Raw genomic sequence first — 15744 nt, 5'->3', positions numbered from 1 at the left:
CTGATGATTGTGCAGGCCAGCCAGGCCTCGCTCAGGGCATTGGACAATCAGACTTCCTGTATAGTTTTGAGGAGTTGGATGAGAAGGAACCCTAATGGTCCTCTTTTACCAAAACAACTGACACCGGAGTCTCTTCTACAGGGTGAGGGAACTGGTGCCAAGGACTTAACTGTTTCCTCACAGTGACAACAACATGATTTGCCAGGCAAGGAAACTGACACTCGGGAATGTCCAGGAGTTTGTATAAAACCAGCTGTTCGTATAAACAGCTGGGAAGAGGCAGAGACAAGCCCAAAGGCATGTGTATCAGACTCTAAAGCCATATGCCTTTTAGTGTCATTCTAAAATACAGCAAGTGTCACTGCCCTTGTCCCAAGCAGTAATGGTGAACTGGGACCTCTAGGAAAGCAGCCCTGTCTGCTGAGTGGTGGGTTTCTTTGTTATTTACCCTTGCTGTGCTGCCTTCCTTTGCATATGGGATTACATTCACTAATGGATCGCCTTGATTGATGTCTCCCTGGGAGGTGAGGTCTGTGCATGCAGTTGCCAGGCTGTTTTAACCCCACTGGATCCCCAGCACAGGCTCAGTGCTGCTGGCCATTCAGAAGACCCACACACGTAGCTATTTTTGAATAAATGAACTGAATGAACTCTCAAAGCAGTCTGCTTCATTCCTGGTTCATTGTGATGGCTACAAAGACATGGTCTATGCAAAGCCCTCCTAGGGGGCTTCTCCTAACTGCACTTGACATTGCCCTGGACAGGTCACTCCTTCTGCCCCAGGGATCTCACCCCTACATGCCTTCCTCATCTACCATTACTGGGACTTGACTCTGCCCAGTCTTGGGCTATGTGCTTTTCTTACAGTTTTTCACACTGTTTTTTCAACAATGCTTTGAGGCAGGAACTCTTACTATACCTATTTTACAGTTGAGGAGACTGAGGATCAAAGAGTTAATCATCTTCCCCAAAGTCACACAGCTTGTTGTCATGGAGCCAGGGTACGAACCCAGGCCTGGGTGTCCCCACCTGTAAAACGGGAACAATAAACTCTGCATTCATCAGGACGACAGTGATGGAGAGTCTGAAAGGAAATTTGGGCACTGTCGTCTCCATGGTCATCCTCTCGGCGGCAGGACATGTTCTCTGATTTTTTGAATTGGATGGGACTTCTTCACAGTTGCCATGGTGCCAGGAGAGCCAGGTCCCACTAGGGACCGCAGGCTGATGGACCCATGATGTGAAGAGGAGTTTGTGGGGCTGATTACTAGTTACTGAGCCGCCTCTGCCCTCAGCACTAAGCCTCATCCACATGATGCCTCATTTTGTCCCCACAGCATCCTCATGAGATGGGCATGCTTCATACCCCCTTTACAGAAGGGGCAACCGGGTACTCTAGCTTGCCTGAGGTCACACAGCTGGAGGCAAAGACGCTCAGCTGTTTAAAACCCAGGCTGTGTCCTGCTCACAAAGCCCACCACTCGCTGAGCACCTCCTATGTGCCAAGGACGCAGCCTGTCACTTTGTAAGACTGGTCCCTGCTGAGCCCATTTGCACTTGAGGAAACAAGCTCTGGCCCAAGTTCACATGGACTGGACTCCCAAACTTGGGCCTTTGACTACTCTGTGGCCCCTAGGAGATGGCCCTGGCGGCGGGGGGGTGCGGGGGTCACTCACCTCCTTGATGAAGTTCATGAAGCGGCCGCCGAAGCGCCAGGCCTTGTGCCGGTGGCACTGCAGGGAGTTCACAGTCATCTGGGGTGCCCGCTGGTAGCACACAGACACGATGTGGACAGCATCGTACAGCAAGGCTGCGTCCGTCTGGAGGGGAGACCCAGGGCTGCCTGAGAGTGGCGTGGGCCCTGAGAGTTCTCAGCCCGCCCTTCTCTGTCTCCCTTTATCTCCCCCACCAAAGGCCCGGTGTCTGGAGAGCGAAAGGCCCTGGAGGCGACCCTGTCCTGGCTCCTGGTGAGAGGCCGGGCTTGGGGTGTCTCTGCACCTGACTCGCTCCCTCTGCAGCTCAGATCTTCTCTGCCAGTCCCTCCACCCCCGGTGTCTCTCTGTTGCCTGGCCCTGCCCACACCTTCACCTTTCCAGCCTCCCCAGCTTCCTGCCCACCACAGCTGAAAGTCCTCCAGTTCCAGGACATTATCCCCACTCTCGGCAACCATCTGTTTACGTGCCTGCACTCCCACACTTGGGTGGGGGGGGGCTGCATCTGATGCCTTGATGTGTCCCTGGCTCCTGGCCTAAGGTCTAGCAGACACAGGGTAGGTCTTAAGAAGGGAAGTGGTGGGAGGGGAAAAAAGAAACAGGGAGGAAGGAGAGAAAAAAGGAAGGGGGGGGGAGGGGAGCCCCCGGGTCTGGCGCACCCGGCGGCAGTACCATCATCACTCCGTCCAACAGGCCGGACTCTGCCCGGGGAGCCGCCTGCAGCCGTTCCATGGACCACTTCTCCACGATGGCCGAGACGTGGGGGTTGTCCACGTTGAGGATCCGGAATCCCGTCAGGTTCACGCCCGAGTAGCGGTAGGGCTCCAGGTCTAACGCATAAAGATCCTTGACAGGGAGAGTTTCAATAAACAGAGGTGTGACCCGGCTGCGAGCTCCAGCCCTACCTCCCACGCTCCCTACTGGGGCCCCAGAGCGGCTGTCGCTCCCTGCAGAGTTCTGGGGAGGGAGGCTCACGGGGGGTGATGGAGCACTCACGGGAGCACTGGTCTTGGAGTCGGCTAGACCCGGCTGCCTGGTGGCTGACCCCATGGACTCACTGCCAGATCTCAGACACACCGCTCAGCCTGTTTCTTCATCTACAAAATGGGGATCGTGCCTCCTTTATAGGCCCCAGTGAAGCAGTTCATATGAAAAGGCCAGCCTGGAACAGCAAAGAAGCTTGATAATGGTCATGACCATCACTTTCTCTGATGGGAGAGGCCTCCTTTGGGAAGACAAAGGGCACTGGGTCTGGGCATCTCCAAGTTACTCAGAGGGAGGCTGAGGGAGGATTTTATCCCCCCAAAGAGGGTATTTTAAAATAGTCTGTTCTGAAAACAAATTTATGATTACCAAAGGGGAAGCGGGGGAGGGATAGATCAGGAGTTTGGGATTAACAGATACACACTACTATATATAAAACAAGGATCTACTGCATAGCACAGAGAACTGTATTCATTGTCTTGTAATAGTTTATAATGGAAAAGTATCTGAAAAAGAATAGATATATAGGTATATATGCATAACTGAGGGGGCTTTCCTGGTGGCTCAGATGGTAAAGAATCTGCCTGTAACACAGGAGACCAGGGTTTGATCCCTGGATCGGGAAGATCCCCTGAAGAAGGGAATGGCAACCCACTCCAGCATTCTTGCCTGGAGAATTCTATGGTCAGAGGAGCCTGAGGGGTCCATGGGGTCACAGAGTCAGACACGACTGAGTGATTGACACACACACACACACACACACACACACACATGCATAACTGAATCATCTGTTGTACACCTGAAGCTTATACAATGTTGTAAATTAACCATACTTCAATAAAAACAATTAAAATAGACTCTCGTGTCTGGGACTGAAGGAGTACAGGGCCCTCTTCTCTCTCCTTGACCCCACATGGGGCAGGGGGAAGAAGGTGGTTGGCTGCAGAGGGAGGAGCCAGATGCTAGGCTGAGAAAGGATGGCAGGAGGTGGGTGGTGCGGGGAGCTCAGCTCAGTCCTCTGACTGACCTCAAGGGGTGATGGGGGTAGTGAGAGGGAGGTCCAAGAGGGAGGGGATTTACGTATACATATAGCTAATTCGTGTGGTTGTACAACAGAAACTAACACAACATTGTAAAGCAATTATCCTCCAATTTTAAAAAAAGAAAGAAGAAAAGAAAGAAAAACTTCCCAAACTTGGAGATAAGGCAGATGGAGACCAGCACGTCCTTCCAACATCACGTGGACACATCGCTCACCAGGCCCTCTGGGGACTGTGCAATTCTCTGGGAGAATTCACCTGGGTTTGACTGCACTGTCAGCCGCTGGTTAAAGGCCCAGATTCTGAGTTAACGTGTAGATTTTTGCCCATAGAAAAGATAATCCCCAAGCTGGTGGTTTTATTGCCCTGTAGGACATTAATCCATTTTGTACCTAACTTAGCTGACTTATATGATGTTCCCCCTACACCGAATACCTATAAATACTCAATCCCTGAAATGCTCTTTGAGCCAGCATAGTCATCCTACTGCTTCCTTTGTTCATGAGTTGAATACATCTCTGACTCCTGTTCACTCTATATTTGCATAAGAGTCATGTCACTTTTTGAAACATATACGCTGATAATCTAGATGGGCCTAATTCCACTAGTACGAAGATGAGTCTTAAGGTCTTAGTCTGAGGTCCTCCTCGTCTATTGTCTGCTCTTTTCCACACTCTCCTCCCACCCAGCTGCCTTCCACTGTCCCCCCCCCCACCCCTCCGCCTCCCCCGCAACCTGGCCCATCATCTTTCCTAGGTCCCTCAACTCAGGCAATTCGTCTAACGCTGGGTCAGAATGGCCAAGGATAGTGTGCTGGTCTCTCCGTGGCTGCAGTCATCAGGAGAAACATCTGGCCCCATCACAGTCCCAGCTTCAGTTAAATCACTGATGGTTCATGGAAAGATAATGAGGGATGAAACCCGGAGCCCACAGAGCAGCTCCTTCACACTGCGCTGGTTTCCTCTGGTCTCTGAGGTGTTCCTAATTCATGTAGAACTCCTCCTGTAATTCCGATTGGCCTTCTTCCGAAATACACAGTATTGGTTTCCTCTTTAAGAGTTCAGGGATTAGGGGAGAGGCTGGGGGCAGTTATGAGCCCAGGAAAGAATGTTTAGTCCCAGCCTTGCTCAAATGGGGCCCTGATTCAAGAGCAGGATTTGGGATGGGGGAGGGGCTGGGTGGAAGTAAATGGAGGGGTTCACACGGAATTGGCCAGAGTGTGTCTGTGTGGCCCCAGTCTCAGTGGGGAGTGAGTGGAGGGTGGGCACTGTGTTCGGCCCTTCAAATGGAGTTTGTCACCTGATTGCCAGGATCCCCTATAAAGCACGCATTCAATAGTATTCCCTTTTTTGCAGAGGAAACAAGGCCCAGAGGGGTGAAGTGGCTTGCCTAAGGTCTCAGAGCTCATGGAAGCAGTGCAGAAATTGTTCCCAAGTCCAGCTCAGGGGGGTGTTGGAGCTGGCTCCCATTGGCTTGTAAGAGCTAATCATCAACGCTTCCCGACTCTATGCTCAGTGACATTCGTTGGTAGCTTGACATTGGCCACGGTAGGAGAATTCACACCATGAAAATTGGCAAGCACTACAAATCTGGGTTTTCCCCGCTTTTGACTAGCTGGTTGTATACATTTACTAGTACATAGTGTCTGTTCTATTTAAAAATGCCTGTGTTTATGTCTCCAGCGGTTGTCAAACACAAGATATGCATCAAAATTGCTTTTGGAGAACTTGTTTTGGAAAGTATGGGCCATTGAGAATGTGGGGTGGGCTGCAATCTGTGTTTTGAGCTCATCTAAGCTATCACTCCCGACCGGGAAACACACAGAGATGGCTCTGGGCTTAGATGGGGAGACCTGTGGAGTCAGAGAGGGAGAGCAAGGCAGGGGACACACAGGAGAGAGGCCTCTCTTCCCACAGCTGCTCCCTGAGAACGGTTCACTGGGCAGCCCCAGGTGATGGTTATGAGCACAGATTGTGAGGCCAGGCCATCTACTCTCCTTACTTCACCTGCCTCATCCGCAAAATGGGTATGAAAATAGTACCTGCCATTGTACCTTCTTCAGGGTCATCCTGAAGAAGAAATGGGTTAATAGACATACTTAGAACATGTCTGGTGCGTGGTAGACATCACAGAAGTGTTGATAAATATTCATATTCTACCTTCTCTGGCAGCAGGTTGTGACAGCTATTGGATTTGCCCCCCAGGACATGACTGGGTTCTTGGAGGAGAGCAGCAGACATGAGTTGCATCCTTCCTGCCTTACCCCTCTTGGCCATATAAAAACAATCACATTGAACTAACATTTACTGAGCACCTACAAACCTCAGAACAGTTTCTAAGTGCCTTATGTATACTAACTCACTAAATGTACATTTCCACCTTACAGGAAAGGTGTTATTATCACTCCATTTTAGAGGAAGGAACTCAGTCACAGAGAGGTTAGGTCTTTTGCTCACGGTTGTACACTTGGGAGCAATGGTGTCAAACGCAGTCTGCCAGCTCCCAAGCCCTCCCTCTGTCCTATGACCGGCCCTCAGTTCCCACCCACTGGATATTCCAGTCATCCTCTACACAGCATTCAGAGGGGTCTTTCTGAAGATAAACCCAGCCCTGCCACTCCCCTGCTTTGTATATTTCAATGGCTCCTTCTTGCCTTCTCATAATAAAGCACAAATTCCTTAATGTAGTTTGCAAGGCTCTCCACCCCTCCAGCCTCACTTTTCTCCCCACCCTCTCTCAGTTTTTTGCCCCGGGAGCACCAAACCATTTTTGTCTCCTTTCTCCATTCCTCGTGGCCCCTTTCCCCATCATGCAGCTTCTCTGTGCCAGTGTCTTTGTGTGTGCTCTATCTATCTCTGGGCTGAAACATCTGTCTTCTCAACCCTTCTTGAGTGGGTTCACTCTGAGATTCAGCTCAAGTGTCACCTCTTCTGGGAAGCCTCCCCTGACTACTACTCTAGACACACATGATCGGGCGGGTCAAAGGTGCTTCTGCTCTTATCTTGGGACATTTTGGCTTTCATCCCACTCATGATAACTCTCTGTGTCTGCATCTGTCTCCCCTAGAAGCTCCCATACCAAATACTCCCATCAATCAAAGTGGATAGAAGGATCAGCTAGCTGGGTAGTTCTCTGGGAAGAGCCTGGAAATGAGAGAGTAGAATTTCATAACCTCCTCTCAGAGGGAGCTTTCTTTGGGGCTAGAAGTTAGGAGTGATTTGGTAAATTGCCTGGGGCAGAGGATGAGCCCCTCAAGGGACTGCTTTAGAAACAACAGATCTTCCCTAAACTGCCTTTGAAGAAGGTGGGTCTGGGGAGATGGAAGGATTTTGCTTTGTAGAGTAGTGAATGCAAGTTTGGGGCCGGAGCTGAATTGCCTGGGTCACAGAAGAAAAGCTGAGCTCTGCCCCCAGGGGGCGCCCTTCTCCCTCTTCCCCTGTAATGAGGCTCAGCCTCTTCTCAAATTCAGTGCTGATACCTAACGCCTGAAAGATGCCCATCACGAGTCTACGGAGGGCTTCCCTGACTTGGCTGACTTCCCTGAGGACCAGAGGCCCTCTGGCCTTAGTGGGGAGGGCAGCATCTCTGGCTTTGGTGGGGCTCGGGTGCTGGCGACGTCAGCCCTTCCAGTTTCCAGATGCAGCGCGGGGTTGGTTGACACTCGCACGGTGGCTGTGGCCAGTCACAGCCTGGGAGGGGGCACGATGGGTGTCACTGCTGGGGTCATCTGCACCCTGTCACTCCGAGCCTGGGCTCAGCTGCAAAGTGTTGCAGGGCCTGTGGCACCGAGTGCCACCATCCCTGTGACATGAGGGCAGTGACAACGGGGAGCTGGAAAAGAGGCCTCTTTGTCTGGCTCCAATTTTTTGTCCAAACTGCCCTGGGCTGAGACCCCATGTGCTGTACACTGTGAACTGTGCACAACCTTGCTGCTTGGCAAAAAGTTGCTGTTCTCCATGCCAAATGTTGACACATTGAATTCAGTATCGACGAGGGACCTTTTAGAAACATTCAGCATAACATAATAGACTAATTCATTAGCACCCCATGGGTCTGACTGGGTAGAAGCTGAAGCTCGGAAAACATCGCCTTAAGGAATGACAGATGAAAATATCTTTCCCATGATATAACTGTTATTGCCGAGAAGTGGCATTAATTGTGATTGCTTATCTATTAATTTATTATAATTCTTTTTTCACCTCCAGGCTTTTACCTACACATGACATGGACCAGGGGCTCAGCTGGGGCTGATTAACGTGGGGTTATCTGGGAATGGCTCAAAGCTGGCTGGCACAGATAATGGCAGCTGGGGTAATTAAAATGTCTTCTGCGTGGGAGAAGCAAGTTTGGAGAATTTTTTCGCGGCGAAGAATTGGTGACATGGGTTTCCTAAAGCAAAGGAGATAAATGTCAAATGCCACTGCCCTTCCAAATACAGCCATGACTGACCAATGAGCACCAAGAGGCAGAATCACGAGGTAGGCTCCTAAGCCAATGGGGCTGGAAGGAGGACCTTGCAGCCGGAGCCAGAGGCAGGACATGGGGACCCGGGGGACATAGCTGATGCTCTGGCATATGGGGAGCTTCTGGGAGATGCCCTGGTACCTGCCCCCTCCAACACACATGCATATTCTGCTGCAGAACTGTTTATATTGCAGCAACTGTGTCTCTCTAGAAGGACCGGCTCTCCCTGACCCTCAGAGAGGTGGGGGGAGGAGGGGCAGTAGGCTGGAGTCAGGAGCCAAGGCTTCTGTTGTTGATCTGATGTGGGACTTGGGGCAGCTCACTCAACCTCTCTGGTCCCAGGTTTCCCCATCAATCACAAACTGCCCCGTGAAGAGGAAAATCAGCAACGTGGAGAAAGGGCTTTAGAACCTGTGAAGTGTGGGTGCTGCAGGGATTTGTGGAGGCTTTGTCCCCCCTTTAGTGTCAATCACGTGATTCCTGGACCATCATGGCCCGTGGAATCTGAGCCTGAGCCAGCCAGAGGAAGCCAGGCAACACTGCACAAAGGCTCTAGCTACGAGCCGAGCAGAGGGCTTTGGAGTCGGACAGCCCCCAGCTGGTCAAAATCCTTGCTCTTCCCCTTTCTTACTGAGTAGCCTCTTTGAGTCTCAGTTTCTACTTGGCTGTAAAACTGGAAAAGTCATACCTTCCTAGGAGAGTTGTTCTGAATTTTGCATGAAATGGGGTATGCTGAGCACATAAAAAATATGAGCAGGAGTTATTTTATCGACCTAACTCTTACATTGTGCTAAATGCCACACACTTTCCATAGAGCTTTACTGATGTCAACATACCTGCTTAATGCTCAGCCTAACAGTTCTACGAGGCAGTACTGTTGCTGTGGCCATTTTACAGATGGGGAATGAGGCACAGTGAGGTGAAGTAACTTGCCCAAGTAAGCGGAAGAATCTCGATTCTAACTCAGGCAGATGGGCACCAGAGTGCATGGTCTTCACTCTTGCTATGATGAGGATGCTAATTTCACCAATTACTTTCTACTTTGTATTGTATTCATTCATTCAGGCATCAATGAGCACCTACTGTATTCCAGGCTCTGTTTGGTCACTGGAGATATAGAGGTAAACTGGGCACTATCCTTGATTCTTATATGCACAAAGGAAGCCTACCAGCTGGTGAACTTTGTGTTGGATCCATCTCTAGACAACACCCCCCACCCCTCACCTAAGTGTCTAGCTCGGTACCTGCGACCTTGAGAGCGTATGTGTATGGCTGCTGGATAGTGAGTAAATGAATGATTGAACTAAGTATATGTAAAAGCAGGGAAAGCAGGGACTTCCCTGGTGGTCCAGAGGTTAATACTTCACGCTTCCACTACAGGGTGCGTGGGTTTGATCCCTGGTTGGGAACTGAGATCTCACATGCTTTGAGGCAAAAGAACCCCCTAACCCCCCAAAACAAACAAACAAAAACATAAAAATTTAGGGAAAGCAGATACTCTCTGTGGATAGGATACTGCCCCAGGGTGCAAGGATACGTTGGCCCTGCCCCTCCCTCCAAGACCTCCAACCTTGACCCCATGCTGGCAATGCCGTTAATGTGGGGAGCCACTCATGTCACCGTCTTCCCCAGAGTCTTGCCTAGAAGGTCAGGTCAGACCATGGGGCTGAGAGTTCAAAGCTTCAGCTCCCTAAGGGGACACCCCTCTGGTCTTGGAATGAGGGCATGAGCCATGTGGAGATGCTTTTAATAGACTGGAGCCAGGATTGGGAGCAAGGCCCAGAGAGGACTTAAGCACAAGTCCTGTGTGGACACAGTGGATGAAGGGGCAATACTCAGGGCCGGTGAATGAGATCTGTGGATTTTGTTCCTGCCACTTCGAAAGGGACGGCTCAGTGCCCCAGTCCTTCTGCTTGGTGGCCAAGCCTTAGATTCTGTGAATCCACTGCACTCTGCCTCCCACCGTCAGACCTCAGCTGACCAGCCAAGGGGGTTACCTCCCAGGGGGGTTGCTACAATCTGGCTGATAACTTAGTCCCTATCCTGAGGGCTTTAGAAAATGTAGGGATGGCATTTATTTGTCACCAAGCCTGGAAATCAATAAGTGGGGAAGGGATGCTAAACCCTGTATACTGGGCAGGATATTCCAGAAGGAACTGTCCAGCCCCAAATGCCTATATAGTGCCCTGACTGATACCTGGCCAGTCCGAAATTTGACCTGGGGAAGGTGGATAACACTCAGAGAAAGAGATGCTGAGAAGTGGCAGAGACCGAATGGATGGTCTGTTGGGATGTGACGATCGCAGGGCAGCTGAGATGAGCTGAAGTTTCCAGGGAACAGAGATCACAAGGAAGGAGCTGAGGCTGAGAGAGGAGGGAGGGAGCAACAGGCAGAGAGAGGGGAATGGAGGAGCCCGGTTGAGTCTCAGGGCAGAGGTTTGGACCATAAACCCCATGATGTTCAGAGTTGCTCTGGAGCCAGGACCACCCTCCACGTCTGATCTTCGGCCTCATAGTTCATTCTTGAGTTCCTAGTGACTTGAGGTTACTTGAGTGAGTTTTTTGCTGCTCTTTTGAAACCAAAAGAGGCGAAATGTGGGATCTGAAGCCTAGCTGCGTGCTGTGCTTAGTCGCTTAGTCATGTCCAACTCTTTGCGACCCCATGGACTATAGCCTGCCAGGCTCCTCTATCCATGGGGATTCTCCAGGCAAGAATAATACAGGGGATCTTCCCAACCCAGGGATCGAACCTAGGTCTCCCGCATTGCAGGCGGATTCTTTCCACCAGGAAAACCCCTGAGGCCTAGAGGCATCACCAATTATTCCCATTTTAAAGGCAAGGAAACTGAGGTCCAGGGAAGTTAAGCAATCTGCCCTCGGGCACAGCCAAGAGGCGGTGGAGCAGCAACTCTCATCCTTATCTGTGCCTCTGAGGCCTGCTCTCCCATCACTGCGCTGGACAGTAATGTGAAGGGGGCATGGGCTTGGTCTGCAGGGGGACCACAGCCACCTCAGGAGGTCTGCCTGCTCCTCCCTTGTATTTTCCTGTGGGGACTCCAAGGCTCTGTTATAGCAACTCAGAGTGGCAAGGACTCAGGGAGGTGAGCCAGCAGGATGGAAGTGTGGGAAGAATGTGTTGAGGTAGCACAGGACTAGTGGGGATCCCTAAGGGTGCAGAGGTCTCAGCACCCAAGGAGCCCAGTGGGGGAATGCCAGGGCTGCCACACCTGGAGAGAGAGCCTGGGATCCCTGGAATGTGCCCACCTTCCCAGACTTGCTCCTTTTCCCTGCTTCTAGCTTCAGATGGAATGTTGGGGATCTGAAGACTTCACCCCCAGCCTCCGATGACTTTCCCAGGAGAGAAGCCAGCTTGGGTGAATAGAATTCCAAAAGGGAATTGGGAAAGAAGATGCCTGGTCTCAGTCACCAGCTTCCAGAATCCCTTTCTCCCACCATGGCTCCTGGCAGGTCCCCAGATCTGAGCTCTGGATCAGGAGAGTGAGCAAGGTGACTTGTGGCTGGGGGTGCAGGGAGGCAGTGGTGTGCTGGGAAATGCTTAATAACCAGCTCTCAGGGGATGGTAGGAAAGTGTCTTTTATTTGTAGCATCTGCCAACTTCTGTAGTATAAATACTCCTGCCATGGCTAATTTCAAGCTACCTGAGTGATGTCATTGAATATGGAGTTGGGAAGAGATGAACACAATTGGCTCTGGCAATCAACCAGTACATAAAGGAGCGTGGCTCAGATGGTAAAGAATCTGCCTGCAATGCAGGAGACCCCGGTTCGATCCCTGAGTCAGGAAGATCTGCTAGAGAAGGCAATGGCTACCCACTCTAGTATTCTTGCCTGGAATATTCCATGGACAGAGGAACCTGGCAGGTTACAGTCCATGAGGTTGCAAAGATTCAGACACGACTGAGAAACTGACACTTTGACTCAACCAGAATGAGCCTCGAAGAGCTAACCTATCTTTGACCTTTGCTTATGCTGTTCCCTCTCTATGGAATATCATTCCTCTCTCTCCTTGGTGAATTCCCTCTGACTCTTCAAGGCCCAGTTCAAGCATCTTCTTTCCTATAAAGGCAGTCTGAATTTCCCCACCTTCCACCAGCCCTGTGGCATCTGATGTCTCCTTCCACTGTGCCCCACGGCGATCTGTCCAGGCATGTGAAGGCACAAGCCTGCCGAATGAGTTAGACGTAGAGATGTAGACTGGACAGAATGGGAGTTCCTTGAGGGCAGGCCTCAGCATCAGGCATCCTGAGATACCTAGCTGAGCACAGGCCCTGGGTAAGGAATGTCAGCCAGGTGCTGGACGAATGAAAGGACACAGCTAGAGGCCTGCAGAGCTGCAGCAGCATGTCTGATGTAGATTTCAGGAGATGGTTGCATCAACAGGATGGTTAAAGCTGCTGTCACTTGCCCCAGACCTGGGATGGGCAGAAGAGTCCACCTAGGGCCCAGTGACACCTCAGGGCATCTGGCTCCAAGACAGGGTGGCTGGGAGTTGGTGCCCCTTTGGCACAGGGATCTCTTTATTCTGCTGATCTCAGACCACAACTAATTCTCCTAATGGGTTTAAATGGTCCTAAATGTTCTCACGGTTTGAACAAGACCCATCTGGAGCCTGCAGGTGGGCTGGCCTGGCTGACGCTGAGTGGGCAGACTTAAGCGTGGATGCCGCAGGAATCCAAAGTGGCAGTTCTTATTGTTGTGTGAGGCCTGAGACCTGTGTGGAGGTGCGTGGGCCAGGGGCCAAGGGTCATTGTCTTAATAACAGCGCTTCACATGAGCCAGGCACTGCTTTCAGCGCATCAGTGTGCGAAGTCACTCAGTTCCCACAATAATCCTAGGAGGTAGGAGCCACGATCACGCCCATTTTGCAGAGGGAGAAACTGAGGGAGTGACTGACTTCTGCAAGGTCTCTCTGCCAGCAAGCAGAGAGGCTTGGGTTCACATGGCAGGTTCTAGAGTCCCTACCCTTAGTCACAACACGATGCCTCTTCTCAAAGTGGGTGGGCCACAGGGACAAATTGTGCCCTTGTCTGGGGTTATGCCTACAGCCTTTGGAAGCAAGTCCAGTCTGAATCTTCTGTAGCAACTGTCCCCCCCACCCAGGCTGACCTTGTTTTGAGGGAGCCCCACCCTGACCCATGCCAGGACCCGAAGGTACATTACCAGTGTGGTGAAGATGAAGTGGTAGTACTCGGTCATCATGCCCATGGCCATGGCCTGTGGGAGAGCAAAGCATTAGCGCCCTGCAGGGAACACCCAAGAAGCCCCTCCCTCTCTCCACCCCAGGGGGGCCAAGGGTGAGGACGGGTGCAGCACAGGCTGGCAGTGGGTTGGGGGAGGCTGGATGCTCGGAGTGGGATGTCCTGTGAGACCACCTTTTGACCATGACAGTGACCGGCTGGCAGACAGCAGGGGACTTCACACCGGAGTGTGCAGCAAAATCACAGGGGACACATTAAAGTGCAGAATCTTGGGCCGCACTCTCCAAAGATGCCAAATTCTGCAGGGCCAGGTGGGGGCCAGGTGTCTGCCTTTTTAGGAAGCATCTCCAGGTCTGTGCACTCGGAAGAATGCTGATGGAATCCACCCAACACTGGCATCTCTAGTGCCCTGACTCCACTCAGCTGAACCCACTGTCCTGGCTCTGGAAAGATGTCTGTGGGAGCCCGGCCCCCACCAGCCCAGCCAGACCTAAAGAGCAGGGTCTTTCCTTGGTCTGAGGCTCCCCAATGGGAAGCGTTGAGACATCCCTGCTTCCCAGTGCTGGCTGACCACACAGCGGGCCACGTGGCTGCGTGAATTATTATCACACACCATCGTGAAGTCTACATTTTATATTATGTATTTTATTAGAAGCCTATAATCTATAATACTAATGACCATAATGCATTTTCTACAGAGTTCTTCAGAATGCGGGCCCACACGGTGCTCAGGGGGAAATGTCACGAGGTCAAGTATACTTTGAAAATGCCTCTCATCTCTTCCCAGTCTTGGAGGGGATTCACAGCCCGCATCCGCAGGTGAAAGGCTGGAGCAGTCCTCGGTCTGCAGTCACGCTCACCTTGGTTTAGTTCAGTGTCAGGCTGAGCACAGAATCTCCACTCAGTTCTAGGGGTTTCCAAGTCAGCAGACTGGGGAGTGAATCCTGACTTTCTGGCTGGGTGACCTCAGGTCTAGGACTTTCCCTTGGAGCCTCAGTTTCCCTGCGGGTAAATCAAGCAGGATAATCGCCCCCACTTCCCAGCGGTGTGTATACATGGCACAGAGTCACTCCTCAGTGAACATGAACAGTGGTGGTCTTTATTACTTGGTTCCACGTGCCTGAAAAAGGAGAGAGGCACTGGGCGCCATTGGCCAGAGAACGAGGGTTAAGGGACTTCCAGGAGCTTTGTTTCCTCCACTTTGAGCTTAAAGATGTGCCACATCCAGTGCTGACTGTGCCCTGGGCACAAGGATGAACTCCTTCCTTCACTCGTCTCACCGAATCCTCTAGAACCAGATGAAGGAGGGATCGTTCACTCCATCTATAGAGCAGGGGATGACCCCGGGGCCACTTGCTCTCAGGTACATCACACCCCAAGGCAGGAACAGGATTCATGCCCTCAACTGAGTTTTTAGCTGCTGTGTGAAGGCGCCTGGTGGGGGGCTTCCTCGGGGAAGACCCAGGCCGCTATTCCACTTGGCACCCCTTGCAGGATTGGGGGTGGGTGTCAGGCCTTGAATAGATTCCTGGCCCCAGCTCGGCACCTCTCCTCTGGCATCCCTGCGTCCCCTCCCTGCCACCCGCCTCTCCCGGGGTCATGTGTCAAGGCCCCACAGAACGCATGTAAACCCATGGCTGATTCTTGTCAATGTATGGCAAAAACTATTACAATATTGTAAAGTAATTAGCCCCCAAGTAAAATAAATAAATTTATAAAAAAAAAAAAAAAGAATGCCTCCTCCAATCACCAGGGATGCCTTCTGAGACCACATAATTGCCTTTTACACAAAGCACCGGCTCGAATCAGAGTGGTTTTGGTTTCAGCCACGACACCCCCGGAGGGGGCTGTGAGCGATTTCATTGTTGATTTCTTGGGTGGCTGGCAGAGCTCGTTCTGGTTCCCAGCACGCCACGCTGGGCTCGTCCGGGAATGGAGGCGCGGCCAGGACTGCAAGCCACTCTCCTCCCCCACCGTCACTGCAGAGCCGAGCAGATGGCACGCGGAGCCTCGATAAGCCTCCCAGTGATCGGAGAGTGACACTGAGTGCCACAGGCTGCAGGGAATTAGTGGCTGGAAGAGGCAGTCTGGAGGCTGCTCCCGATACCCCTAGGTCTCTCTGTGCTCCCTCAAGTGTTCTATGTCCCCTCAGTAGTCGCTGCCTCCCACTTGCATCAAGGTGATGTGGAAACTATCATTTACTCAGCACCCTCTGTGCTCCAGGCCTGGCTGGGCAGCTGATCCATTGTCTCATCCCATCCTCACACCAAGTCGGAGTGTCAAGACCACTGTGCCCATTTTGCTGCTGGTGAAACTGAGGCTCACA

The 15744-nt window shown here is 51.7% G+C and overlaps 1 protein-coding gene across 4 annotated transcripts in view; it reads right to left on the bottom strand.

Annotated features, from left to right (window-relative positions):
• GRIK3 (glutamate ionotropic receptor kainate type subunit 3) overlaps positions 1-15744 on the bottom strand; it is a 246441-nt gene that overhangs the window by 63707 nt on the left and 166990 nt on the right. For all 4 annotated transcript variants that reach the window (XM_081495260.1, XM_081495262.1, XM_081495264.1 and 1 more), the window contains 3 exons: positions 13381-13434; positions 2385-2558; positions 1677-1820 (listed from right to left, as the gene is read on the bottom strand). In XM_081495260.1, the coding sequence (XP_081351386.1) occupies positions 1677-1820; positions 2385-2558; positions 13381-13434 (372 nt within the window). The remainder of the gene's footprint in view (positions 1-1676; positions 1821-2384; positions 2559-13380; positions 13435-15744) is intronic.

This window comes from Giraffa tippelskirchi, chromosome 5 (assembly GCF_054371585.1).
Source record: "Giraffa tippelskirchi isolate mGirTip1 chromosome 5, T2T-mGirTip1v1.2.pri, whole genome shotgun sequence".
Classification (NCBI taxonomy): Eukaryota; Metazoa; Chordata; class Mammalia; order Artiodactyla; family Giraffidae; genus Giraffa; species Giraffa tippelskirchi.
This window is presented reverse-complemented; position numbering and strand designations above follow the sequence as displayed.